Source organism: Paroedura picta, chromosome 3, assembly GCF_049243985.1.
Source record: "Paroedura picta isolate Pp20150507F chromosome 3, Ppicta_v3.0, whole genome shotgun sequence".
NCBI classification, from domain to species: Eukaryota; Metazoa; Chordata; class Lepidosauria; order Squamata; family Gekkonidae; genus Paroedura; species Paroedura picta.
The window spans coordinates 146,501,259-146,529,096 of NC_135371.1; the positions used below are offsets into that span (position 1 = coordinate 146,501,259).

A 27,838-nucleotide genomic window follows, 5' to 3' on the forward strand; every position below is an offset into this window, starting at 1 on the left:
ATCAACCTGTCCAGCCAAGCCTGCTCTCCTTGCCCCTTTTGCTTGTACTCACCATCTGCCGGAAGGCCTTCGAGTCCTTGGTCCGGGGGAACGACCGCTCGGGTACCCAGCGAGGCACCAGCCCTTCGGTGGAGTTGGCCTGGGCCCGCTGCAGTTTGGCCAATATGGCCTTCTCTTCTTTCTGTTGAAAAGTAGCACAGGAAACAGTGGGAAGTCACCCTTTCAGTGAACTATACTCAGAGTAGGGAACCAGTGCCGTGTAGGTGGAAGTCAAGCTTTTCCATCCCTATATTAATGGCAAAATACTTTAATGCGACCACAGTTGGACTCACTCGTTTCTGGCTGCAACCCACAATGAAGAAGGTCTCGATGTTATGCTCCTTAAGGTAGGCGTTGCGCTCACCCCCATGTCCAGGCTCCACTTCATAGTCCCCATTCAGGTACTGGAGTGTTGCCCGTGTAATGTGTATCCGCCTGCCATGAGAAGATTCAGCTATGAACAACCCAACCCGCTTTATACAGTCTCAACTCATTGGACTGCACACTCTTAGTGTGTTCTCTTGAGAGCCGCAGCTCCCCAGTGTCTCAGGCAAAGATCGTCTTTCTCAGCACCTGGAACCCAACTTTCTTGAAATGGGAGATTCGCTTTCTACCACAGAACTCTGCCATGCAGCCACCCTACTTTGTGGATCACCCCTAAAAAGGTGATCACTACAGCTGAATCATTTGTCATGTGTCAAAAGGCAAGGAATGGGCAACACAAAAGCAGCCTAGTTTGGGTGGGCCAGAAAGGGATGGAGCAAGAGGTCGGGGACAGATAGCTAAATAGTTGAGATGGGCAGATCACAGCAGGAGCACAAGCAAAGGAAAATTTTGCTGGGAAGTGGAATTTAAAGGAGCTACTTTATGAGCCAGGTAGGAGGAGGGGTAAGTCTACAGGAAATGGGGGAGCACAACGGTTTTCAGCTTTTTTAGATCTCAGATTCACTAAGCTGCAAAAACAAGTAGCTTGAATTACATCCGAGTCACCTGCCAGGAAGAGGAAGGACCATAACTATGGCTTTACTGGAGTCAAGGCTAGAACTGCAGCCAGTACACCAAGGGAGCCAGGTACAGGAAACACAAGCTAAGTAGCAAGGTATACCATCATGAGGAAAAAGTCAAGAGGTGGAGCCATTGAAGATTCCTATCCAATACAGAGTCCTCTCACCATACTGCTGCTCTCAGCATGCACAGAAAGAGACAGAAGACATAGTGCCCTTGCTCTCCACACACATGTGCTACCAATAGGCCCTTCCAAAAGGCTCCAGAAAGGGAACTCTATACAGGCTCACAGTTCATCAGGTAGGGCTCCCTGGTTCATTTCAGAGTAGAAGGCACAAAAGCAAGAGTGGCTTGAAACAAACTGAGATTTTAGTAGATAATGTTGTACAAACTACACAGAACAAGAAAGCTGACAGGCATAGCTGGAGTACAGAGTGAGAAACATCAAGGACAACAAATGTGAAACTGATGCAGATGGCAACAGCAAAAAACAGTGCAGAAGCTTCAGAAGAGAGATGATGGAATCATGGTGAGGGAAAGGTAGATCTCAGCAGACCTTGATCACAGCTACCACGATTTATGAAAGCAGGGATGGCAAGCTCTATGGGACTCCATGGTTTCTTGGTTAGAAGCCACAGCCAAACCAAGTTTATGCTGGGGGTGGGGTGCTCTGCAGACATGGCTCTCCCAGAAGATCTACATAAAGGTGACTGGAGAAATCAATTATTGCCCTGGTCAGGGCTTGCTGTTGTGGAAGAATTACTGTTAAAGATTCAACAATGCCTCTTGAGTTCCTGGAAAACACCCATTCCTGATCCCAATTAGTAAGCCCTTGAGTGAAGAGAAGATGGCTACACTGCTGTGAGGAGCATCTACTGGATGGTGCCAGTGACATCTGCAGAAGATGCACCACAAATAGGGTGTTTCCTTTGGCAATTACTTCGCCCACATCTGCAGCAGATATTCAAAGTGCAACTGGATCTCTCTGAAACAACGCTATCCTTCCAGCAGAAAGGCTAGAGCCACCCATGTTTGATAGATGGGGTCAATGGTATGACCACAGTGCTAGCAGAAAGCTTCCAGAATAGCCTGAGGAAGCAGCTCTCTCCCAGATCCTGAGAGCCATGTGCCTCCACTGTGCTCTCCACAATATACAGTGCTGCCCCATCCCACAATCTTTAACCCACAGCCCCATCCAGGTACTTGAGCAACTATGAAGTGCTTCTCCAAATCATTCCCTTAATGTAGAATCACATCCCATCAATACCCAGATCCTCTGCATGCTTTCCCCAGCCCCGAGACAACCGGACTCACCCAGCTTTACCACCAGCCTCCATGTGGTTGGCCAGGGTGACATCGTTGGACCAGACGTCGAACTGCCACTTGCGCAGCCCCAGGACTCCACAATGCACACGCCCACTGTGGATCCCGACACGCATGTTCACATTCACACCTGTCACCTCACGTACCAGCCTGGAAGGAGGGGAAATGGAATTAGCATCAATCACCCTCCAATCTTTTCTATACACACCCTCCTAAGAGGTTAGCGAAGGACTTAAAAGGAAGCTTAGGTGTAGACAGGAGAGAAACACGGACACTGCCCTGAGCTCATGGGAGAAAAGGTAGAATCAAACTGGGACAGATGCAAGTGTCAGGTGGACAGAGGACAGAAGGAAGGAAAGCTGTTTAGAATGCGCTCTACCGCAACCAACCAGCTAAAGATCCCTGGCCCTAAAGAAGTCTGTCTGGTCTCGACCAGGCCAGAGCATTCTCTGTTCTGGCCCCCACCTGGTGGAACAATCTCCCGGAGGAGATCAGGGCCCTGACGGAGCTTAAACAGTTCCGCAGGGCCTGCAAAAAGGAGCTCTTCCACCAGGCATTTGGTTGAGACCAGACGCAATCAACAGCGACCAAGGGCCCCTGCTCCACCCCCACCCCCCCTCAGAATTCCATCAATAAGCCCTGGACCTGTTTGTACTGCCATAGTGTTATACTGTTATACTGTGCTGTTGTATTATTATCTGGTTACAATTAATAGTTATTAGTATAAGGTTATTACATGTTTTTATAGACTGTTTTATGTATTGTTCCTTGTTATGATGTAAACTGCCCTGAGCCTCCGGGGAGGGCGGTATATAAGTATGATAAATAAATAAATAAAATAAATAAAATAATGTGCAGGGCTCACTGAAGGCAAGGGAAGGTAAGAGAGAAAAAGACTCTAGGATCAATTGACAAGTTTGGTCAATATGGTACAGTGAATGTAGGTCAGTGCATCTAATGTACAAATTCTTCACCATATACCAGGCCAGTGAACACAACATTGGGGTTGTAGAGAAGCAACCCAGGGGCTAGGGCAAAACATAGTGTCCCTCTTCCTCTATGCTGCACAAATGCCATTAGTAGATAATACAGTGCGTGGAACAGTGATATAGTAATGTTAACAGATTAATAATACCTATCCACTTAACAGACAAATGGGCTTCACCTTGGAGGCTTTAAGCCAGCCGTTCTCAACAGTGGCCATATGGCCTCCATGGGCCCTGGCACATTTGAAGACTGGAAAATGTAAGAAGGGGAGCCCAAAGGGTTTATGGGGTGTCTTGGTAACTGAACCTATTAAATACCCTTTTTGTCACTTATGATGTCATTAACTGCTAGAAAGTTGACCATCAAGAGAAAGAAAAAGAAATCATGTAATCCATTCCTTGGTGTGTGTTTGAATTAATGCATTCAAGAAAAAAATGAATGCACATAATTCTCTTGGTCAAATTTTCTAGAAAACTGTCTCATGTATATACAACACAAGGTTTGTCAAGTATAATTAGTTCACTCTTAGCTTAGGCCTTTTTTAACCTAGCAGACCACCTACTGCAGGGGTCCCCAGAACCTGAGAAGAGCTCCTAAAAGGGCCATGGCCAAAACAGGATGAGAATGGCTGCTCTAAATCATGGTCCTAAACATCAAAGGCTGGACAGGTCTAATCTTGTTTGGCTACTAGCTGTAGGCAATATGGCCCAATACAGCCTTCATGGCTGGACTGTGGAGCCTGTGGGCAGTTTGCCCTCCCTTCTCCACAAAATTCCATCCTTAACTATTTGCTGATTTTGCAGTTCCACAGACATGAAGCTGTTTTATACCACATTAGAACCACCGGTTATCTACTCTGATTAGCAGCAGAGGTCTTTTCACATTACCTACTATCTGATCCTTTCTTAGCTGAAGAATGTACTTGGGAACCTCTTCATGCAAAATGAATGTTCTATTACATGTCACTCTCTGTACCTTTACAGCCATCTCTTTGGGGTGTGCGCACATAAAAATAATTGTTTTATGTGCCACTGATCACATATATAATTGCTCCTGATGGAGGTGAACTTCATCCAGCAAGTGGGGTTCTTCGAGCATAGAAACTGAAACCCAGTAAGCAGGAACCAGACTTGCAGCTCGGGTAGGAAAGTGATGCAGCCCCAACACTTTGGAAAACTGCAACCCAGAGCTTGGGAAACAGCCCAGCATGTTACTATATCACTGTTCTCTCCCGGTAGTTCAGACTTCCACTGAGGTGGTTGCTCATATTGATAAGCATCCCACAGAGGCCAAGAGAGTCTGTTCCAGTAACAGTAAGTCTGGGGAAGCCTCTGCTTGGTGTATCTCTGTAAAGATTTCCATGAACTACAGCTATAGTCGGATATACTTTGCTTTAAAACTGCAAGCTGTGATAATCTACAACAGGGGTAGCCAACCTGTGGTCCTCCAGATGTCCATGGACTACAGTTCCCATGAGACCCTGCCAGCATTTGCTGTAGTCCATGAACTGTAGTCCATGAACATCTGGAGGACCACAGATTGACTACTCCTGATCTACAAGACCTTAGTCAGCATCCACTCTTATTTCAATATGCCATACTGCAAGGGACCCTCCACTATGTTTTGAGAAGGAAACTGACAGCAGAGGGCGAGGAAGGAAATCAACGATATGCGGGTTGGAAAGGGCCAGAGAGAAGTAGCCAATGAGGAAGCCCTGCAGAAGCTATCCAAGTGCCCATAGGTTATGATCCTTTAACTGGCAATAAATATTTTCCAATTATTTCTCTTCTATAATCAAAAGGGCCAGAATCTTGCTGTTTTAAAGGCAGTACCAAACTTTGGCACGGTATACCATAGTCTTGTACACAGAATTCAGACAGCTGTTATGCTGGTAGTCCAGCAGTGCCGTCTTGAGTAGAGTTTCATCCTTCCTACTGGGTAGGGCAGTACATAAATGAAATAAATAAAATATATATTGACGTCAAATGATACTAAAGGGTGTGAGTCTGTTCCAGTTCCACAACTGTCCAGCCTTCCTCTCCATGTAAAGTGCCGTCACGTTACAGCTGGCAACCTCTTCGGGGTCTTCAAGGCAAGGTAGGAACAGCGGTGGTTTGCTAGCCTCTGCATAGCCTCTGCATAGCAACCCTGGACTGACTGCCTTGGTGATCTGCCATTCAAGTCCTAACCAGGGCTGAACAGTCTCAGCTTCCAAGAGCTGACAAGCTCTTGGTCCATCTGTCAAGGCACAACCTTTCTACTACTGCTGCTTTGTTGCTTTTAGAAAGGACATAGTAACTAAACTTGCATAAATAGCACATGAAAAACTAAATATATCCCCTCCATTACACTGTACGCCTGCAGCACATAACAGTGAAGGCTGCATTGAAGCTCTGAAAACTGCAACTTGCCCATTTTGAAGAAAAGCAAGTTTCTAACTCTTGTGGCTCCAAAGATAATGCATGAGCAATGCCCTCAAAATGTTCATGAGATGGGAATGAATAAGAGGAAGAGTGACATTAATGACTGCTAGTGATGAGAAGCCAGAAAGGCTGGTCTCCACCCCTGTTTGCCAAAGCAAAGATAAGAATTGTTAGGGGGCAAAGAATCTAATATATATGAATTATTCTGTTCTGAAATGTGTGTTTTTTGACACAGAATGTGCCCTTTCCCCACTGCAGATTACATTTCTCTGGTAATGCTATTCCAGATCAGCAATTACCTTTTCAGTAACGGGGTTTGTAGCTAAAATACCAGTTGGAAACTTTTTATAATTAATTCTACTTATGGTGAACTCATGAATTTGATGCCCCCAAAGAAGGAAAAAGTAAGTAGTCCAGTACATCCAATGCAACATACAAAAAACAAAAAGGTAATGCTGTTTATTGGGGCCTACCAAAATAACACAAAGCACTCTGCAAGCTTTGGAGTTCTCCAAAACTTTTTATCCGGCGAAATGTTTAAGGAAGGTGTGCATTGGTTTTTGATATTCAGCCTGAAGAGCTGAATAATTCAAAACCTTGCACACTGCGGTTGTTTGAAGGAAGACTAGATTAATGTGACACATCTATGGGGCATTCAAAGCATTGCCAGAGCAGCTGTCCCCAACCCCTGGTCCGGAGACTGGTTCCGGTCCATAGATAAGTCGGTACTGGGCCGCGGCTCCTCCTCGCCGGCTGCTGCCTTGGGGGCTGCCCTGCCAGCCACCCTGCAGCTGGCTCACCTTTGGTGCTCTCCAGTGGCTGTCGTGGCTGGGGCTCCTCCTTGGCGTGGCACTGTGCAGCTGCTACTGGCAGCACCCCCCCCCCCACAGCAGGCGGCGGGAAGTCAGGGGCACCAGCAAGGAAGCAAGTGGAGCAGGGGCTCAGGCAGCGGCGGTGACATCCCTCGGCGAAAGACTATCCCCCCCCCCCAGGCCTTAGTAAAATTGTCAAGCGGGGACCACTGCCGTAGAGCACACAGCACCTTGAAAGCCAAGCCCCTTTGCAAGCTCCCCCTCTCACACTCACGAAATGGCCTCAATCATGTCAACGCCCATCTCCACGCAGCAGTGGGCATGGTCTGCCCGTGGTTCCGGCAGCCCTGAGACACAGTAGTAGCAATCCCCAAGAATCTTGATGCGAAGGCAATGATTCTCCTGCCAAAAAAGGGGGGGGAGGGTAAGTCAGCAACAACACTTGCTCTAATTGGAGAATAACTCCTCTCCAAATAGCTCTCATCTCAGCTGACAACTGTCTGCTCCCTCATGAGGCTCCTGCAGCTATGCTTCTGTATACTTCTGCAGGGCAAGGACAACCCCCCTCCCAAAATGACTGGTGCCCCCTCAAGGAAGCTGCTTTTACCACACAAGATGAAGCAGCAGCAGCATCAGTGACATGCATTTAGAGTGCTTGCCACGGGTACACTGGGGGTTCCTGCAGGGAACACAAATTGCACCCATACATCCTTAAACACCCTTGTGTGCTCATTCAAAATCCCGGTTGGGCTGCAGTTCTCCAGTGGGTACATCCATGTATTTAAGGACAAGGGGCCTGTAGGACATACGTTATGCTTTTGCTGCAGAAAACCACTGTGTAACATAAATGTACTTACAGCTAAAGCATGGAGTGGACATGAGAGGCTAGGAAAAACTATCCTACAGGGAAAGTAGTTACAAAAATTGTGCCCCCTATGATGTTCTGTCCCCTTCAAGGATCGCTGCCTTGTTGTGGCAAGGGGGCTTGCGTAGTTCAGTGAAGCTATGAGCTATACCGTGCAGGGCCACCCAAGACGGACAGGTCATAGCTGAGAGCTCTGACAAAAGGTGATCCACTGGAGAAAGAAATGGCAAACCACTCCAGTATCTTTGCCATGAAAACTCTATGGACAGTTCCAATAGGCATAACGATATGACGCCGGAAGATGAGCCCCTCAGGTCGGAAGGTGTCCAATATGCTACTGGGGATGAGCAGACGGCTAGTACAAGTAGCGCCAGAATGAATGAAGCGACTGGGCCAAAGCCGAAAGGACGCTCAGTTGTGGAAGTAACTGGTGGCGAAAAGACAGTCCGATGCTGTAAAGATTTTTATTCCATAGGAACCTGGAACGTCAGATCCATGAATCAAGGCAAGCTGGATGTGGTCAAACAAGAAATGACAAGACTGAACATCGACATTTTAGGAATCAGTGAACTAAAATGGACAGGAATGGGTAAATTTAATTCAGATGACCATCAGGTATACTACTGTGGACAAGAATCTCGCAGAAGAAATGGAGTAGCCTTCATAATCAATAAGAGAGTAGGAAAAGCAGTCTTGGGATACAATCCCCAAAATGACAGAATGATCTCAGTTCGAATCCAAGGCAAACCATTCAACATCACAGTGAGCCAGGTCTACGCCCCAACCACTGCTGCTGAAGAGGATGAAGTTGATCAGTTCTATGAAGCCCTACAACACCTTCTAGAAGCAACGCCAAAAAATGATGTGCTTATCATCATGGGGGATTGGAATGCTAAAGTAGGAAGCCAAAAGATAACCGGGATAACAGGCAAGTTTGGCCTTGGAGTACAAAATGAAGCAGGGCACAGGCTGGTAGAATTTTGTCAAGAGAATACAATGGTCATAGCAAACACTCTTTTCCAACAACCCAAGAGACGACTCTACACATGGACATCACCAGACGGTCAACACAGAAATCAGATTGACTATGTGCTCTGCAGCCAAAGATGGAAAAGTTCTATCCAGTCAATAGAAACAAGACCAGGAGCTGATTGTGGTTCAGCTTCTTGTTGCAAAATTTAGGCTTAAATTGAAGAAAGTAGGGAAAAGCACTAGGCCACTCAGGTATGAACTAAATCATATCCCCGACGAATACACAGTAGAGGTGACAAATAGATTTAAGGAATCAGATCTGATAGACAGAGTGCCTGAAGAACTATGGACGGAGGTTCGCAACATTGTACAAGATGTAGCAACTAAAACCATCCCAAAGAAAAAGAAATGCAAGAAATCAAAATGGCTGTCTGAGGAAGCTTTACAAATAGCTAAGGAGAGAAGGGAAGTGAAAGGCAAGGGAGAAAGAGAAAGATACACCCAACTGAATGCAGAATTCCAGAGAAAAGCTAGAAGAGATAAGAATGCCTTCTTAAATGAACAGTGCAAACAAATAGAAGAAAACAATAGAATGGGGAGGACCAGAGATCTTTTCAAGAAAATTGGAGATATGAAGAGAACGTTTCATGCAAAGTTGGGTATGATAAGGGACCAAAATGGTAGGGACCTCACAGAAGCAGAAGAGATTAAACAAAGGTGGCAAAATTATACAGAACAACTATACAAGAGCGAGCTTAACATCCCTGATGACCACAGTGGGGTAGTTACTGACCTGGAGCCAGACATCCTGGAATGTGAAGTCAAATGGGCCTTAGGAAGTCTGAGCAATAATAAAGCTAGTGGTGGTGACAGCATTCCAGTTGAACTATTCAAAATCTTAAAGGACGATGCAGTAAAAGTGCTACACTCAATATGCCAGCAAATTTGGAAAACTCAACAATGGCCACAGGATTGGAAAAGGTCAGTTTACATTCCAATCCCAAAGAAGGGCAATGCCAAAGAATGTTCAAACTACCGCACCATTGCACTAATTTCTCATGCTAGCAAAGTTATGCTCAAAATCCTACAAGCTAGGCTCCAGCAATATGTGGACCGAGAACTTCCAGAAGTACAGGCAGGATTTCGAAGAGGCAGAGGAACTAGAGATCAAATTGCCAACATACGCTGGATCATGGAGAAAGCTAGGGAGTACCAGAAGAACGTCTACTTCTGCTTCATTGACTATGCTAAAGCCTTTGATTGTGTGGAGCACAACAAATTGTGGCAAGTTCTTAAAGAGATGGGAATACCAGAGCATCTTATTTGTCTCTTGAGAAATTTATATGCAGGTCAAGAAGCAACAGTGAGAACTGAACATGGAATCACTGACTGGTTCAAAATTGAGAAAGGAGTTCGGCAAGGCTGTATACTGTCGCCTTGCCTATTTAACTTGTATGCAGAGCACATCATGAGAAATGCGGGATTAGAGGAGTCACAAATTGGGATCAAGATTGCAGGGAGAAATATCAACAACCTCAGATATGCAGATGATACCACTCTAATGGCAGAAAGTGAAGAGGAACTAAAGAACCTGTTGATGCGGGTGAAGGAGGAGAGTGCAAAAGTTGGCTTGAAACTCAACATCAAGAAAATAAAGATCATGGCATCCGGCCCTCTCAATTCCTGGCAAATAGATGGGGAAGAAATGGAGATAGTGACAGATTTTATTTTCCTGGGCTCCAAGATCACTGCAGATGGGGACTGCAGCAAAGAAATTAAAAGACGCTTGCTCCTGGGGAGGAAAGCTATGGCAAATCTAGACAGCATCCTAAAATGCAGAGACATCACCCTGCCAACAAAAGTGCGTTTAGTCAAGGCTATGGTATTCCCAGTTGCAATGTATGGCTGCGAAAGTTGGACCATAAGGAAGGCTGAACGTCAAAGAATTGAGGCTTTTGAACTCTGGTGCTGGAGAAGACTCTTGCGAGTCCCTTGGACTGCAAGGCGAACAAACCGATCAGTCCTAGAGGAGATCAACCCTGACTGCTCTTTAGAAGGCCAGATCCTGAAGATGAAACTGAAATACTTTGGCCACCTCATGAGAAGGAAGGACTCCCTGGAGAAGAGCCTAATGCTGGGAGCAATCGAGGGCAAAAGAAGAAGGGGACGACAGAGAATGAGGTGGCTGGATGGAGTCACTGAAGCAGTAGGAGCAAACTTAAATGGACTCCAGGGAATGGTAGAGGACAGGAAGGCCTGGAGGATCATTGTCCATGGGGTCGCGATGGGTCGGATACGACTTCGCACATAACAACAAAATGATGTTCTGGGGGGGGGGGGGGGCTTCTATACTTGTTGAACCACACTGACTTACAGTGCAAGTGAATTCAGAGTTATTCCAGGCCAAGATCATCAAAACCTGGGAGCTTACTAGAGTAATTTCTCACAGGGTTTCACCGAAAGGTTATTTGGAGATGGCCAGCCTAGGTCAGAAGAGATCCAAGGAAGGACTGGGCATTAGATCAGGAACCAGGGAATGGGAGGGGCATGGAGTTCTTTGACGAAGCTGGGAGTAATGTGGGCATTTTAAACAATTATGAAAAGGGTATTTTCCAGTGCCCAAAATAGACTGATCTGTTCTGACATCTTTACTAAACGTACAAGTCAAACAAAACTAAAATATGCCCCCTACCTTAATGTTACGTGCTAAATAAATACCTCACAAGTTCTAGCAGCAGCCCCAAGTATTTGAACTGAGCTGAAATACTTTCATTAGGAAAAAAATTTATAAACTACATTTAATGTGGTTTAGGTGTTATTATTCTAACACATTCAAAGCTTTATGTAGAAATTATTTGTTTTGGCACACATGGGAAAGTTGAACGAAAATAAACAATAGCATGCACTTCCCTTGCTCATTTATATTTTAAGGAAAACAACCAAGGCATTGAGGCTAATTGCCATATTGGATGTGCAATCTATACAGGAGTTACAGCTTTCTACGTTTACTGACTCCTTCAAATCTGAAGGGTGACAACTCTGGGTGTGCTCAATATGACAGGGCCACTCTAAGCAAACGACTATGAATGAGATGCCACTGCTCTACCCATCCTCCTAGAGATTAACTCTTACGCATACTAAGGACACTCTGATAAAGAATCATTGAATGGAATGGAGCTGGGTGGTCCAACCCCCTACTCAATGCAGGATCAGCCTAAAGCATCCCTGCCAAATATTCATCCAGCCACTGCTTGAAGATGGCCAGTGAAGGGGAGGTCCCCACCTCCCTAGGCAGCTGATTCCACTGCTGAGCCACTCCCACTGTAATTTCCCTTGCTAATATCCAGATGGTATTTTTCTGCCCATCATTTAAACCCCATTATTGGGAGTCGTATCCGCAGCTGCCAACAGCAACAGCTCCTTACACTCCTCAACGAAGGCAGCCATATCTTCCTTCAGTCTCCTCTGAACATCCCCAGGTCCCTCAGCCTTTCCTTGTAGGGCTTGGTCTCCAGGCCCTTGATCATCCTTGTCACTGTTCTCTGCACCTGCACATTCTTTTTGAACTGAAGCCTCCAAAACGGCACACAACACTCCAGGGGTAGCCTGAACAGTGCAGTCAGTGTACAGTGGGACTATGACATCTTGGAACTTGGATGTTGCATTTGCAGTTCCTTTACTGCACTGACACCTATTCCGTGGTTCAGCAGCTACAAGTGTCTTTGATATGCTGGCTGTGGCCTTATTCCCCAACATGACATCTGCCCCATTTTTCCTGGGAAGTGTGCAGTGCTGTTGCCCAATGGGTCCTGAGGCTGGCAGGTTGTCCCCATGTAGCACAGAGAGAGGTTCTGGCCACACTGTCTCTTACAACACTAAATTTCCACTTGAGCTCTTTAACACAGGGAAGCTTTTCTCTTTTAACATCCAGTGTAAGAAAGGATCCCAGAGAACCCGAAAGCTTTCACAAGGCTTTGAGTCACACGTCTGACTTGCAAGTCCTTCTCCTCTCTACAAGTAGCCAAGAACTGGCTAAGTTTCAAGAGGGGTAGGGACAAACAAGCCTAAGTTTTCAGAACTACTCTGTAAGCTTCAGTTATACATTCAATATTAATTCTTATTGCGTATGTATCTGGTGGAGTGGTACAGAGGGCATTCTGCTGTCATGTGGCTCTTTGGGTTGATGGTAACTGAGCTGTGAAGTGAATCCCACTGCTCTCGGGCAACTGGGGGACACACTTGCACAACTCAAGTCATTTCAGTTTGGCTTGAAGCAAAGCTGACTGAGAGGTGCTTGAACCCCATTCCCTCACATGAAGGGTTCTACCAATCTGTCTACAGGCAAAGACCACTTACTCTTGGCCTGATGCCATGGAAAGAGGGCATGGGTGGCCAAAGTGTGGCTCTCCAGATACCCCTGGACTACACTCCCCATGCCAGCACTGCAGGCCACAGACATCTGGAGAGCCACAGTTCGGTCACCCCTGCAATAGGGTATCCGCCCTGCCCCCGCCCAATTATACATAATTTCACACAAGGGACCAAAGGCACTAAAATGGTAAATGATGTTGCTTCTGTCCTTTCCAGTTCAACAAACAGAAGCTTTCTCCACAGGTCTGCAGGATTAGCTTTCACTTTCATTTGCATTCAGAGGGGGAATAAATAAATAATATTCCTAACAATGAAGACATCGGGTCTTAGGGAGTCTACATACAATAGTGAAAAGTGTTCTGCTTAATAGCAATGAATGGCGGGCAACTGTAACATCAAGAGGGGACTGTCCAGCAGAGCTGGACACCAAGGAGGCAGCATGGCATCGTCTCCTGGCAGAGCAATGGCAGCATGGATCCTATAACCTCCCCCCCCCCCAGGTCCAGATAAGGCCTCCACCCCAGCCTCACGCCCCCGGTATTATTCTCATTACTTACCGCAGCCAGTTTGTCAAAACGTGCAAAGAGCTCATTCAGCGTCATTACCAGTTCCTGTGCCGTACACTGAGATGCCAGGCTAGTGAAGCCCTCAATGTCAGCAAAGAGAATGCTGTTTTGGTTGGGAAGAGAAGAGACGAGAATATCAGAACTTCCACCCACCCTATAGCCCTCTACGTCCCCAACAGCTTCTCTTGTCCCAAATCTCATCTCCCTCCTAAAAAGCGTTCTACAACATCATCTCCTCCACATTTGCCATAGAATGTTCTTTGGTGAACTGCAGCTCTTGAACCTTGCTTGCTCTCAGGTTTCTCCCTCCCCACAAACACACACACCATTCCAACATCCCGGTACCTGACATTGTCATGTTTCTGGATGTAAATCTTGTGGAACATCATGTCCTCCTTCTTGGTGTTAATGTCCTCCTTCATCTCCATGGCCACATGCTGTGGCAGCACCGACAGCAGAAGCCGCTCCTGCCCACCGCCATTAAAGAAAGACCTGTTAGATATTTCTCCCAAACAACAATTTCATTCCAAAATTCCAAGACAGCCCTGATGCCTTAGCCCCGTTGCCAGCCCAAGTCACACTTATTCATTATTACTACTTATTTTTAACCCTCCCTTCCCCAAAGGCTCTGGGTGGATAACTTATATAAAAATAACAAATGACAATGTGAATATACCGGTGGTCCCTAACCCCAAAGAAGGGGAACTGGCTCTGGCCCCAGTCTGGTGGCAGCAAAGCAGGCCCTGATGGAACTATCAAAGTCCTGCAGGGCTTGCAAAATGGTGCTATTTCACCAGGCATAGGTCTTAGGGCAAGGCACACGGATGAGCTGCACACCGCCCCCACCCCACGCCACCCAGACATACCAAGACAGAGCACAGGGATAGAGTTTTTTACTATTATGTATTATCACAGATTTTATATGTCACCAAGGTCACCTGAGATCAAACTGTTTGACGTAACTTAGTTGGGCAGAGCTGTGGTCTGATTATTTATGGACCTGGCATTGCACAATACCAATTTTGGAGAAATGCAGGTTCTCCTAACCCCACCACCTTCATCTCTTGGGATGGGATGGGGTTTAGAAGGGGTGTGGTGGAGCATTACCATATCTCCTACCTCTTCATTTAAAATATCTTCCCCCCTTGCCATACTTCCTGCATCTCCCAGTTATCGGGATCTCCAGCCCTTCCATGACTTCCCTGCTGGCCATTCACCTACCGCTCCCTTCCCACTCCCTTCCTCCAACAACCACAATAACAATATAAGATCTATTTCCCTTCCTCATCCTATTTAAGTTAACACCAAACAAATTAACAATCTAACAAATAAGAATAAATTAAACGAGAAAAAAAACAATGAATTCTATTATAAACAAATCAATGAGGTTAAATTAACAATCTAAACAAAATCAAATCAATCTAATTAGACCCAAATAATTAAATTGAATTAAGAGACCATCTCCTCAACCTCTCTAATATTGCAGAGATTCTTGGGGATTAATCCTGTGGAGCCAGTAGGAGGAAGACCAGTGCCCATCACATTGCTGCACATAAACAAGAACTGGACAGTAGTTCATCTGCAGTCTGGAAATAACCAGAAACTAGATGGTTCATGCATGGGGGGGGTCTGGTCACTGGCAGTGGTAGGTTGATGGTGCTGAAGAATCCCGCCTTAATGGAAAAACAGCCACCATTTTAGGCAAGCCAAGACCACCAGCAGCTGAAGATCTGAGGATGCAAAACAGCTGCAAGACAACGGGGCAAGCTTGGCTCCCTTCCCAAGGGGTTTTTGCTTTCTCCTATCAAATGAATTTTCCCTCCCTTGCTGACAGCCCTTCCCCCCACAATGAATGATGCCATCATGGTAGTTGATGTAGCACAATCAGAGACTAGAGACCACCGGAAGATCTTTCCAAGACAACACCTTCTCTCAGCCATATTCCTGCCAAACTCCACTCACTCCCCCAAAATCACAGTCCAATCCTGACCCCGCGCCAGTTCCCCACCTGCTGACGGTTCTCCCGTTGCAGATGTAGCCGTGCCTGGATGTAGCCACGTGTCTCCTGAAAGGCCTGCCGTTGTGACACTTCAGCTGGGTAGTGGGTACAAATGCCAATAATGTTGGTGCAAAGGAAGATCAAAGTGTTGGCAGTCAGCTGGAAGCAAGGAAAGGAGTCATTGTGAAACAGGGCACTAAATTACCTAGTTGGATTCTTACCTTGATGGCTGGCTAAAGAAAACCTAAACCCCCATTCCCTTGGAGAAATGAGCCCATTATTACAGCTCCCACAGAGCCAGCTTCAACTCTGCTGTACTTTGTGTGGTGGGCCTTCTTCCACTGCAGCAAGCCGGGCTGCCCTCCCTTCACTGAAGAATGAATTGGAAGCTTTGTCCATGGAGATGCTCCCGATCCATAAAAGAAGCTTTTGTAAATCCCTCTTACTAACCAGGGTATGAAAGGCAGAAGAAGGGTGAGTGGGTGGCAGGAAAATCCCAAGAGTGTGGCTCTAGGAGTTAATGGGAATGGAAAGAGGGAAAATTCATTTCATTAAAAGGCATTTTGGGATATGTATGTGGTGTACCCTGTAACTATGCACAGAAATCTCGGCCTCTCCATAGAAGACTCCTCCAGGCTTTGACAACTACACAACACTGATGTGCACTGAACATTATATCAGACAAAGACTTGGGAAACCCAGCCTTAATTTTCCATTCTACCATGACCTTGTCCATTCTTGCTGTCTATCAGTCTTCCACAACCTTACCTACCTCACAGGAATTTTGTGAAGAAAATACAGGAGAGAGCCACCTTCAGCTCCATAAAAATAAGGGTAGAGGCTTTTCTATTATTGTGACATAGGTCACCGATTGAAGTTTTCCCAGCCATGAACTCATTAACTGGCTTTGAGCAAGCCACTATTCTTTCTGCCTCATCGTTCTTCCCACCACTCTACACACCCACAGTACAGGGGAATAACAGTGGACTGAGAACAAAAACAATATTTTCAAAGCATTAATACATAAATGTCAGTTATCCCATTCTACCATGACTAATGGTTCCTAAGATGTATGAGTTTAGGGGGAGCTCAAGATGCCCTGAGCAAGTGGCTTAAAGAATCTACAACAAGGTTCACTTTAAATGTTTTCCCCACACAATTATCAGTATCTCTGCAGGACAAAGAGTAGATATGGCTAAATCCCCATTAGGCAAACCTGACCTAGGGATATTACCATTACACAGTGCTTCAAAAGTAGATGGTAAGTATTTCTAAGGCTTCTCTAATAGTTAATTCTGCCTAGGTACCAGAACATCACTGTCGCTAACTACCACCATGCACAATTAATGCGCTAAGGAAGTAGCATGGATGTCCAGCAGCTACTGAGACATGGCAAAAATGCCCAGAATGGGTACAGGAAAGCTGCTTCCTACAGCCTGCTTACCCTCCCAAACACGGAACCACATTGGAACAGAGATAACTTTAAAGGAACTTCCATCAGGAAGAGGGCATCCCTTCAGGCTTACAGCCGTCACCATTTCACAAAGCAATTTAAAGCAAAATTAGGAACAACAAACAATGCAGGGCTCAAAATGACTGCAGAATTACCCTCTACTGGAAAAAGTTTTGTTATGTTTATAGAATTTATAAACTCTCCAATAAAGGGTTGGCATAACAGTATTATCAGTTCAGAATAAATCCGAATATTCTTTAACTGAATTGATACAGGGCTTGGAGAAGCACCGTTCACCAAGTCCTCATTAGACATGTTGAACAGCTTGATGCTTATTTAGTTAAAATGCTTAAGCCCCACCACTATGGTACAGGGCAGCATAGGGATAAGAAATTTCAGAAATAAAGACATTTATTTATGCATGTAGAAAACAGCACAAAAATGCAGGTAAGATTAAAATTAAGAAGTAACAGTGCAACCCTATGCAAAATGAGTCCAGTTTAAGTCACCAATTGCAGTCTGCTTAGCATAAATATTCTAGGACTTCACTCTAAGGTTGCAGTTCTAAACAGTTATAATGGACGTCCTATTGAATTCAGGGCTTAGAGCGAACTAAAAGGCACAGCTAAGTTTTACAGAGTACCCAGGGACAATCCAGGCACACCATCATCCATCATCATTTTAGAGCCAAACATGTGCCGCTTAAAAATGCCACAAGGGCCCAATCCTTTATGAGTGCCAGAATGGCCAGCCCCCTCCCCCACATTGGGGCTCTTTAACACTGTGCCCTTAAATAAAACAGATTCAGTCAAATAATGTGTGATTTAACTGCCTGTTCAAAACCTGGGATAGTCAAATTAACTTGTCTTAGACCACAGTCACTCATTGCTACCCTTCAAAAGGGTGGCATTAAAAGCAGGGGCCCTTCTAGCTTATCTCCAAGCTGGTTTGTATAAAAGGAGAGGCGGTTCTTCAGGCAATTCAGCCTCAAACAACCTAGGATATTAGAAGGTCAACACAAAGATTTCAAATTGTGTCAGAAAACAAACTCAAAGCTGATGCCAATGGATCAAAATAGGTTAAAGTGTTCAGGGAGGTGAGCTCCAATCAACAAGTGGACAGTTGCATTTTGGACTAAACTTAAACTTTCAAGAATTCTGCAAAGGCAACCAAGCGTGGCATACACTGCAACAGCCTCACCTGGAAGTTACCAGGGCATGTGTGCAACCACAGCCAAGTCACCTCTCTAGGCAGGGCCACACTACTTCAGCCAATAAAAATACTGCAGGGCTTGATCCTCTGACTCTCTTCCACCAATTTTCCCTCTAAAAAAAGACAGTGAAAGACTTCCTTCAACGAAGAAACACTTCTCTTCAGCTGACAGACAGGGGAGCAAACGAAAGATGCGCCTCTCCACAGACATCCCTATTTTCCTGACCAGAATCTGAATACGCCCCCCACAATAAAACGCTATGCACTGAAATTTTTTTATTCTACCCAATTGCTTACAATTTTACATTACGTACATTTTACTGTATGTAATGTAAATGGTATACAAGTTTAACATCTACCCCCCCCTTTCCCCCTTTTTCTTGACAGTACATGCAGAAAACAAACTGATGTTCCTTTCAGGCAAACAGGATTTCTGAAGCATCATGTATCTCAGGGCTTTACAGAGCCCATGCTCTCCTTCCTAGCTTATTCCCAAAACAAGCATCTCATCCAGTCCTACCCACCTTAGTGACAGAAAGCGACAGTCTTTTAAAAATTGCAGCTATGATAAATTTTCAAACCTCTTATAAAAAAAAAAAAAACCATTCAGTAGAGGGGCTCCTGTGTGTCACCACAAGAGCCTGGAAAATGCCAGACCGTTATGCTACGTTGCCACCCTCTTGGGGCCTCTTTCTTTCCCTTCCTCTCTGCTTTTCCCTCTGCGCACACAGATTCTGCATTTCACTACTGCACTGTGACTACTTCGGGGTTCCACCCTTTAATGATCTGAATTTACAAAATGCATTATGTAGAAGGTTCAGCACACAGCAACAACACTGCAGTTATCGGGCTTTTCGATATTCCAGAGTTTAATAGATTCAAAAGGGATAAGATTCAAAACAAAATGATATACCGGAGGGCTGGGAAATAGAATGACAAAAAAAGGTGATGCAGCTACTCATGATCATGAGTAGCTTTTGAAATTGGCAGAACTGAACCTACAAGCGTGCCTTAGGTATGTTCAAGTTCAGGAACTGACAGCATGCCAAGGCACAGGGAGACCAATTCAAGACTAGCTACCCCAGCATATAAAGGGCTGGGACAAGATTATCAATATTACATTACTACAGCACCACCACCCAGCCCGTATTACACAGCATCAACACTGCAGTGACAATTGTTCAGAGATGGCATTGTAACTTGGACCTGGATGTGGTATTCTATGGGGTCCCAAAAGTTACTGCCATACAAGCCTCAGCAGTACAGGGAAGTCAGTAACTTTTAAGAAGAAGAAGAGTTAGTTCTTATATGCTGTTTTTCTCTACCCAAAGGAGTCTCAAAGTGGTTTACAGTTGCTTTCCCTTTCCTCTCCCCCCAACAGACACCCCGTGAGGTAGGTGAGGCTGAGAGAACCCTGAGATTCCTGCTCAGTCAGAACAGTTTTATCAGTGTCGTGGCGAGCCCAAGGTCACCCAGCTGGCTGCATGTGGGGGAGTGCAGAATCGAACCCGGCATGCCAGATTAGAAGTCCGCACTCCTAACCACTACACCAAACTGGCTCTCATCACATCAAATTCGAAGGTAAAAACAACAAAAATGAGTCAAACAGCACAGAATTCTTCAGCATCCAAATATTTGCACAAATCTATTCAATTCCATGTAAATACAGGCAGTTGAATCCTGAACAGTTATACCCTTCTAAGTTAATGGAAGAGCTTGGGAGGGCGTAACTCAGTTTAAGATTGTGCAGTTAGTTCTGTAGGTTATTCAAGAAATCAGTCAAGGACATGTGAAATAAAAATGGACACAGTGGACATGGGTGGTTTGGGAGTTCCTCAGAGAAGGACAGAAGAGAGGGTGCAAAAGTCTCCCTCTTACAAGTCCCTCTTGAACAGTTCCTGGGTCTCAGCCTCAGAGTGACCACAAACATTCAACCATGCAAGAACTATGCTCATTATAAGAACTGAAGCAAAGATTCTAGGACAACGCTGTCAAATTCCGCACAGGATAAATGAGATGCTAGTGAGAGCAGCAGAGAGCTCAAGGTGCCCCCACACTGTTACTAGGCACTGCATGGAGAAATTGGGCAGGAGTACACAGGTACAGATGAACAGCAAAGTTATTTTCACTTACAGTCAGCAGAAAATAGAGAGCTGTGGCAGATCACTTTGGACATCCCAGAGAAATCATATTCTACCTTGGGAAATTGGGGCAGTGCTGTGCTGAGGAAGAGCCAGCATGGCCAGAGACGTCTCATGTTACCCTAGTGGTGCAGGAAGGAGCCATAGAGCAGTAAGTCCCTGCTGCAAGTGTCACTTGAGAAGGAGGCTTTGGCCTTTCAGCTCATTCAACAGTGCCTGGGAAACAGGGCCGGTTGCTATCCCAAGACCAGCCTTGTCTGTTTTTTTCACACCCAAAGCCTCAAATCTCCTTCAACAAGACACCTCCCTCCAATTAGTGTCGGGTTTCGGCCGCTCCGCCCCCTTCCCCAGCACTTTTCAATCCACTTGCTTGCTCACCTAAGTGCTCACTGTCCCCTCCCTCCTCCTCTGATCCTCCCCCTTACCTGCTTCCAGAGGAAGGAGTCCATACGGTTCTGATGCCAAGAGATTACCAGGTGCAGCACTGAAAGCAAAGCCCCAGCCAGTACGGCTGCCCGCATGCGCACAGGCAGAAGAGTGTAGATGATGTAGATGAAGAAGACGCTCCACCAGACCCCCTCAGAGGCACTACGTGGTGAGACCAGCAGGGTGCCCACGGCCTGCACGCCGCATAATGCCCCGATGACCAGGTAACTCACGGCCCACATGCAGTCCTGGTGGAAGCCAGTCCGGTTGCAGAGAACCATCAGGGACAGAAAGAGAGTGGCCGCCACAGCAAGGACAGCCGCATAGGCCACACGGGGAGCACCAGGCACACAGTGAAAGAGCAGCATGATGCCACAGGCGAGCACCAGGACTCCCATGAGCACAGTCAACGAACTCTGGTTCATTTGGAAGAAGTAGCGCTGATAGAGGCGCTCCAGTTTGGCAGAGCGGAAATGCTTTGAGCGGAACACCTGCAGGAAGCGCCGGCTGCAATCACTGGCCGAGAGTCCCTTGGCCTCGCTCCCCGTGCCGCTGCCATCCTCAAAGCCCAGATCCACAGCTTTGAGTCCCAGGTCTCCTGCCCCAGGGCCGGGCGGCAAGGACGGCTGCTGCTTCTTGCCATAATGGTCCTCCTGCCACGAACAGTTCAGCCCCAGACCCCCACTGCCTCCACGCTCCAGCTCTGGGTCCTGCAGGCAGCTCATGTAGCGCAGACCACAAAGCGCTGGGCGGTGGCGTTTGGGCCCATTGCGCTCGCCCCAAGCGGTCTTCCGCTCGTCCACCTTGGGCACCAGGATGCCACTAAACCAGGACATGCTGCAGGAAAGGAAAACCAGGTCAGGAAAAGGCATAAACAGCAACAAAACCTGCAGGGGAGGGAGAATTACTCAGGGATTTCCCTCTCCAAGTCCCGCAGCTGTACACAGATCAACAGGGGAGCACTTCCTGCCTGAGAGCCAAACCACAGAGAGGTGCAAGCCAGTGGGCAGGACGTGCTCCATGTATCCCTTTTTCTGGAAGAGCTCCAAAGCAAGGAAAGAGGAACTGAAGGATCAGCAGATGGAGCCCTGGGAGTGAGAGTGTCTCTTGAGGGGCAGGGCCAAAGAACAGTGGGGTACTTTCATTATAGCTTACTGTCTAGTTTACAGGTTTCATAGAACACAAGAAGCCGGCCGCTAAACAGGACTCACATTGGCAAGGAGAACAGACTATACAGGAAGGCAAGATGAGGCCTGAGTGACAGGACTAGGATGGCAGTGGGCACAGTCAAACATTTATTTTATTTTGACTTATATACTGCTCCCTGTCAAGCGAGTCACAGGATCATAGAATCACAGAGCTGGAATGGGCATCCAGGGTCATCTAGTCCAACCCCCATGCACAATGCAGGAACTCACAACTACCTGCCCGCCCACCCACCCCGATTTCATGTGCAAGTGATTTCCCCCCCTTCACCAAAAATCTCCAGAATCCAGCCGGGCCTAGAGGAAATTCACCTACCATCATCTCACGGAGAATGGAACAGGGCTAGCACACAAAGGCTCTCCAGGAAGGAAGTGTCTATGGCAGGCTTTGTCAACTAGCATTACACAAAACCCTGGGGTTCTGCAGCAGCCATGGAAGGGCTTCATGGATCGGGCAGAAATTATATATATATAAAATTGGGTGACATGACCATATATTTCTGTGAAATGGCTTCCGGGGGTGTGGCAGGAAGGTGTAACCTGCTGACATTCCTTCTGGGGTTTTCTCAAAGCCTGAAGGATGTTTCAGGGGTTTCTCAATGGGAAAAAAAAGTGGAGAAAGGCTTGTCTAGAGATCCAGCAGTGGGTGGCTTGATGTGATCAGGGAGCCATATTCCACAACCCCTGTGTGTGATTCTACAAAGGTCTCTGGAACACTTGACTATCAACACTTTTGGGTTCATACCCTGCCCTGGAGAAGAACTGGTACCTGGAGGGCCACTGGGAGCTGGGTGTGATGAGGCGTCATGGATCTCCCCTAGGGAAGTCAGGCTGGAGACCGTGGGGGGGTGGCTCTCATTTCACCAGTGACCCAAGGCGGCAACCTGTAGAGAGAAGAGGAGCTGGTCAGGCTGGTCATGCATGCTAGCTACCATTCCACAGCTGAACTCTCTGTACAATCCCATTCTGCAGTTCTCTGAAACTCCAGACCAGGCATTTCTTCCCTTGCCAACCAACGGCTATTTTACCACATTCTCTTAAGTGCTCTCCCAGTCATTTCAGAGTTAGCGGCAGCATCCCTACTGAGTTTGAACTACTTTTGATGTCCATTTCACACCCCTTGCTTATCTGTTATTTCTTTTTACATAGATTCAAATGAGTAGCCGTGTTGGTCTGAAATAGCACAATAAAATCAGAGTCCAGTAGCACCTTTAAGACCAACAAAGATTTATTCAAGGCGTGAGCTTTCGAGGGCAAGCACTCTTCCTCAGACTAAGAACTGACCATCATAACAGAAGGAATATATAAGCAAAAGTTAATCCTGTTACATTAGTAAACTGTGTCACAGCATCCAAACACAGCCACCTGTGTTTGGCAGAGAGTTATCATAGTTCAGTATTCCACATTCTCCTTACAAGAAGGTAGGGGAGCATGAAAATGATGCTCCATTGAACAGAGCGTGCTCAGAAAGAGACACACAGTGATTCCAAATCAAAAGGAACATTCACACTTGTCTTTCAGCCTCAGGCAGTATGGAATCACTCAAATGCTGGTGCGGATCCTTACAATCAGAAGTATTTCTCCAGCCCTGCATAGGGCAATTGAAGGGATTTGAGCTGGCCACTGATAAAATGTAAAACAGTATCTGCTCCAGCAACCAACCGTTGATAAACTAACTAATTTACCTTACGCTTTAGAATGACCAAGATACAGAACCCAGTTTGGGGACTACTAGAGAGAAGAGGCAGGACTATACAAACAGGAACAGGCTTGACTCCAGAGGCAGGGAACATGACTAGCCCCCCCCCCAGCCCCTGAGTGCCTCATTTCATTATCTCTTGTAGGAATCATAGAATTGGAAAGGACCTCCACACCATCTAGTCCGACCCCTTGCAGAATGCAGTAAATTCACAATTACCTGATTCCAATTCCATGCCCAGATGATGCCCCCTCCAAAAAAAAATACAGCATCCCTCGCCAGTCTGGCCTGGAGTTTGCCCCTCCCCCCAACCTGCAAATGCCAGGGCATGCAAGAAAGGGCCACAATTGTCAAGCATGGACACAATTCCTTCTGCCCACCCACTCATAATCTGCCTCAGTTCACAGAATCAGCATTTCTGTCAGATGACTATCTAGCCTCTGTTTAAAACCTTCCAAGGAAGGAGAACCCACCACCTCCCAAGGAAGCCTGTTCCACCGAGGAACCGCTCTGTCAGGAACTTCTTCCAGATGTTTAGCCGGAAATTCCTTTGAATTAATTTCATCCCATTCGTTCTGGTCCAACCCTTTGGTGCAACAGAAAACGACTTTGCTCCATCCACTATGTGACAGCCCTTCGAGTACTTGAAGATGAATGAATCGTTGTCACTAATGGCTGTAAGGAAAAGCACTGCATTTGGGAACAGTAGAAGGACAACCTCTAATGCAGGAGTGGTCAACCTGTGGTCCTCCAGATGTTCATGGACTACAATTCCCATGAGCCCCTGCCAGCAAATGCTGGCAGGGGCTCATGGGAATTGTAGTCCATGGACATCTGGAGGACCACAGGTTAACAACCCCTGCTCTAATGCACACAATACATGCTTCTCACTGACACAGAACCATGGGAATACAGGCTTTCATTTCTGCCTTTGCAGAAAACATTACTTTTTGGGGTCACTTGTTGAACTTAAGCTGGTTGTAAAAAAAATGTATCCTTGGGAGGCTGGAAGAGACAATTTTACTCTGACAGTAAAGATGCTGAAATCAATAACCGCAAGGTAAAGCTTTCTGGGCAGCAACACAGATAAGGCAATCACGTACACAAATTCTTGCACGTGGCCACCCAGTTTCATACACACATGGATAGGTCCTTGCAGAAAGTAGTGGTAGGCCCTCCGGTGTGACACCCATCCCAGGCCCTCTTACAAGCAGCCCTGAAGGGAAGGGGGGAGGGAGTGAACAAGTTTGACTTACAGAAGACTTGAATGTGTTATTCCTCACCCCTTCCTCTCCCAGACTGACATACTTTCAGCTAATATCTATGTATCAAAGCTAGTTCCCCAGACTTTGGTGATCAAGTAATGGAACCCAAGGTAAGCCCAGGCTGACAAAGCTACAGAACTATGCAGACAAGAGCAGCTTTGAGTCTTACTTAACCAGGGTAGATGGGGAAGAAATGGAGGTAGTGGCAGATTTTATTTTCCTGGGCTCCAAGATCACTGCGGATGGGGACTGCAGCAAAGAAATTAAAAGACGCTTGCGCCTGGGGAGGAAAGCTATGGCAAATCTAGACAGCATCCTGAAAAGCAGAGACCTCACCCTGCCAAATAAAGTGTGTCTAGTCAAGGCTATAGTCTTCCCAGTTGCAATGTATGGCTGTGAAAGTTGGACCATAAGGAAGGCTGAGCGTCAAAGAATTGAGGCTTTTGAACTCTGGTGCTGGAGAAGACTCTTGCGAGTCCCTTGGACTGCAAGGCGAACAAACTGGTCAGTCCTAGAGGAAATCAGCCCTGACTGCTCTTTAGAAGGCCAGATCCTGAAGATGAAACTCAGATACTTTGGCCACCTCATGAGAAGGAAGGACTCCCTGGAGAAGAGCCTAATGCTGGGAGCGACTGAGGGCAAAAGAAGAAGGGGACAACAGAGAATGAGATGGCTGGATGGAGCCACTGAAGCAGTCAGTGCAAACTTAAATGTACTTCGAGGAATGGTAGAGGACAGGAAGGAATGGAAGACCATGGGGTCACGATGGGTTAGACACAACTTCGCACCTAACAACAACAACTACAGGAAGGGAGCACTACTCCAGACACACTCCTTTGTTGCATCACATGTGAATAAATAGTGTCATTTACCTCTATGAAAAAGGTTGTATTTTCCAGTATTTCACCCTAGCACGGAATGACCCAGCCTTCACCACCAGTGCTTCCTCAGGGTTCTGGAGACCACAAAAGCCTACATGCAGCACAATAACTACGGTTTTGTTAGCAAGGATATATATAGGGCCTTAACTGGGGTAGTCCAGGCTAGCCCAAACCCGTCAGCTCTCAGAAGCTAAGCAAGGTCAGCCCTGACTAATATTTAGATGGGAGACGCTCAAGGAATACCAGGATCAGGATGCAGAGGCAGCAAAAGGCAAATCCACTTGAAAGTGTCTGGCCTTGAAATCCCTACAGAGTCACCACAAATCAGCTGTGTATGGACAGCAAACAAAACCAAAAACATCCAGGAGATTAAAAAGAAGGTAGAACTGAACACAATGCATGACACATTTCCATAGCGGTACATACCCAACGACCTGCAGTCATGATGTCCATGGGATGAGAGGTCTCCAGAGAATCAAACTCTGCCCTTGCTTGTTCCCTCCCTCGTCTGACCCCACATACCAAACATCTGCAACCAAGGGCAATAGGAACTTCATATGCAGTTCTGCCCAAATTCAATTTAACCAATGTTTGCGTTTCTTTGCCACACCATCCGCACCCTCTCATCTTGCACAGCATGCAACAAAGTGGATTTTTAAGCCTAGCAGGGGGAGTGCGGGGCAGCTGGACTCCTAGCCCCACCAGTTCAATGTGAAACCAAACCAGAATCATTTTCTCATTTCAAATTATTTATCTCAAAAAGCCAACCAACCCCTGGGCTCATTTTAACTCCAACCACTTCAAAGAACAATTCTATTACCGCCCCCACCCCAGTTCTTACCTGTGAGATGGCATCAAAGTTACAACTTCACGGCCTTTTACAGTTTCAATTTAGTTATGGTCCATTGGCCTTTGATACCTTTTACAGTAAAAAGGACAGCAGGCTTTGGGCACCAGAACCCTTTTCACCTCCCCACAACACCCCTCTCATCTGGAACAGCTTTATACCCCTGGGGCAATCTGACACAGCCATTTTCTAGAGAACCAGTATAGCGGTTGAGGGTAGTATAATCTGAAGAATTGAGTTTGATTCTACACTCCTCCATATGAACACTGCTGAGTGACCTTGGGCCAGTCACAGGTCTCTCAGACCCACCTACCTCACAGGGTGCCTGTTTTAGGCAAAGGAATTATATGCTGCTTTGACACTTGTTAAGGTAAAGCTGAGTGGGGCATAATAACACCCAATTCTTCTTCTTCTTCTAGGGTGGGACACAGCAGCTGGTTTAAGTAGCCAAGCTGCACAAGAGACAACTTCATAGCCAATTTGGGGAGGTCAGGCTTAGAGGACATAAGGTGGCTAAGATAGCGTGCTAAAAGGAGTGGAGGAAGGAGGATTTCAACTAATCAACATATCTTCACAGGTGAGGTAAAAACTGTAACTTAAGAAAATATTAAAATATAATCATAATAAACTATATCAATGTGATAAAACAATCACATTGCCTGAGGCCTACTTTTAAGACAACTGCAACCTTTTGCCGCTTCTCACAAAATGAGTTTCAGTTCACACACAAATTACTTCCTATATGCAAACACTCCTCATCCTATAGCAGAATATGCCTTCAAAATCACATCAGGTTATAGACAAAATCTGCAGATAGCCATTTTGGTCCATCAGAAACACCCCCCCCCCCATAACAGTGCAGCAGTACCTTTGAGAATAAAAGTCTTGTTTGACTGTTCCGAGATCAGGACTCACTTTGGAAGGATTACGTCCTTCTCTTCCTCACCCCTCTGGTACCTCCTGGGTGTTTGCAGGCCAACCAAAAGACCTCAGGACCACCCCTTGTGACCTCTGTTTAAGCTGCAGTCAAGTGGGGGGAAAGCGGGGCGAACCCAAAGGCCCCAACAGAGTCAGATAAAGGTTGGGGGAAGCCCACCTGCTCCTCCTTCGGGTATGTAACCTGACCAGGCTGAGATTAGCTAAACAGTCCCACCCCCATTTCGGAACCAGCCAATCAGCCACGGCGATCCCCGAAAACCAATCCTAGGGGAGCCAACGGAGGCTGGCGGATGGACCGGGGGGGGGGGGAGAATATAGGTGATATATTTTAGTCTTTACAAACAGAACAATGAAGGTTAAACCTTTCACTCGGGCATTCCCCTCCTTCCCCCGAGGGAGGCGCAATCA

At 46.4% G+C, this 27,838-nt stretch overlaps 1 protein-coding gene across 4 annotated transcripts in view; it reads right to left on the bottom strand.

Annotated features, from left to right (window-relative positions):
• ADCY6 (adenylate cyclase 6) overlaps nt 1-27,838 on the bottom strand; it is a 53,420-nt gene that overhangs the window by 24,489 nt on the left and 1,093 nt on the right. For 2 of the 4 annotated variants that reach the window (XM_077328457.1, XM_077328454.1), the window contains exons 2-10: nt 22,569-22,683; nt 20,594-21,431; nt 15,372-15,521; nt 13,709-13,830; nt 13,355-13,466; nt 6,864-6,991; nt 2,359-2,517; nt 333-474; nt 53-181 (exon numbers count right to left, since the gene is read on the bottom strand). In XM_077328457.1, the coding sequence (XP_077184572.1) occupies nt 53-181; nt 333-474; nt 2,359-2,517; nt 6,864-6,991; nt 13,355-13,466; nt 13,709-13,830; nt 15,372-15,521; nt 20,594-21,430 (1,779 nt within the window). In that variant the 5' untranslated portion in view covers nt 21,431; nt 22,569-22,683. Of the gene's footprint in view, nt 1-52; nt 182-332; nt 475-2,358; nt 2,518-6,863; nt 6,992-13,354; nt 13,467-13,708; nt 13,831-15,371; nt 15,522-20,593; nt 21,432-22,568; nt 22,684-27,359; nt 27,594-27,838 lie in introns of those variants that run through there. The other 2 variants (XM_077328456.1, XM_077328455.1) reach the window with 2 other exon arrangements.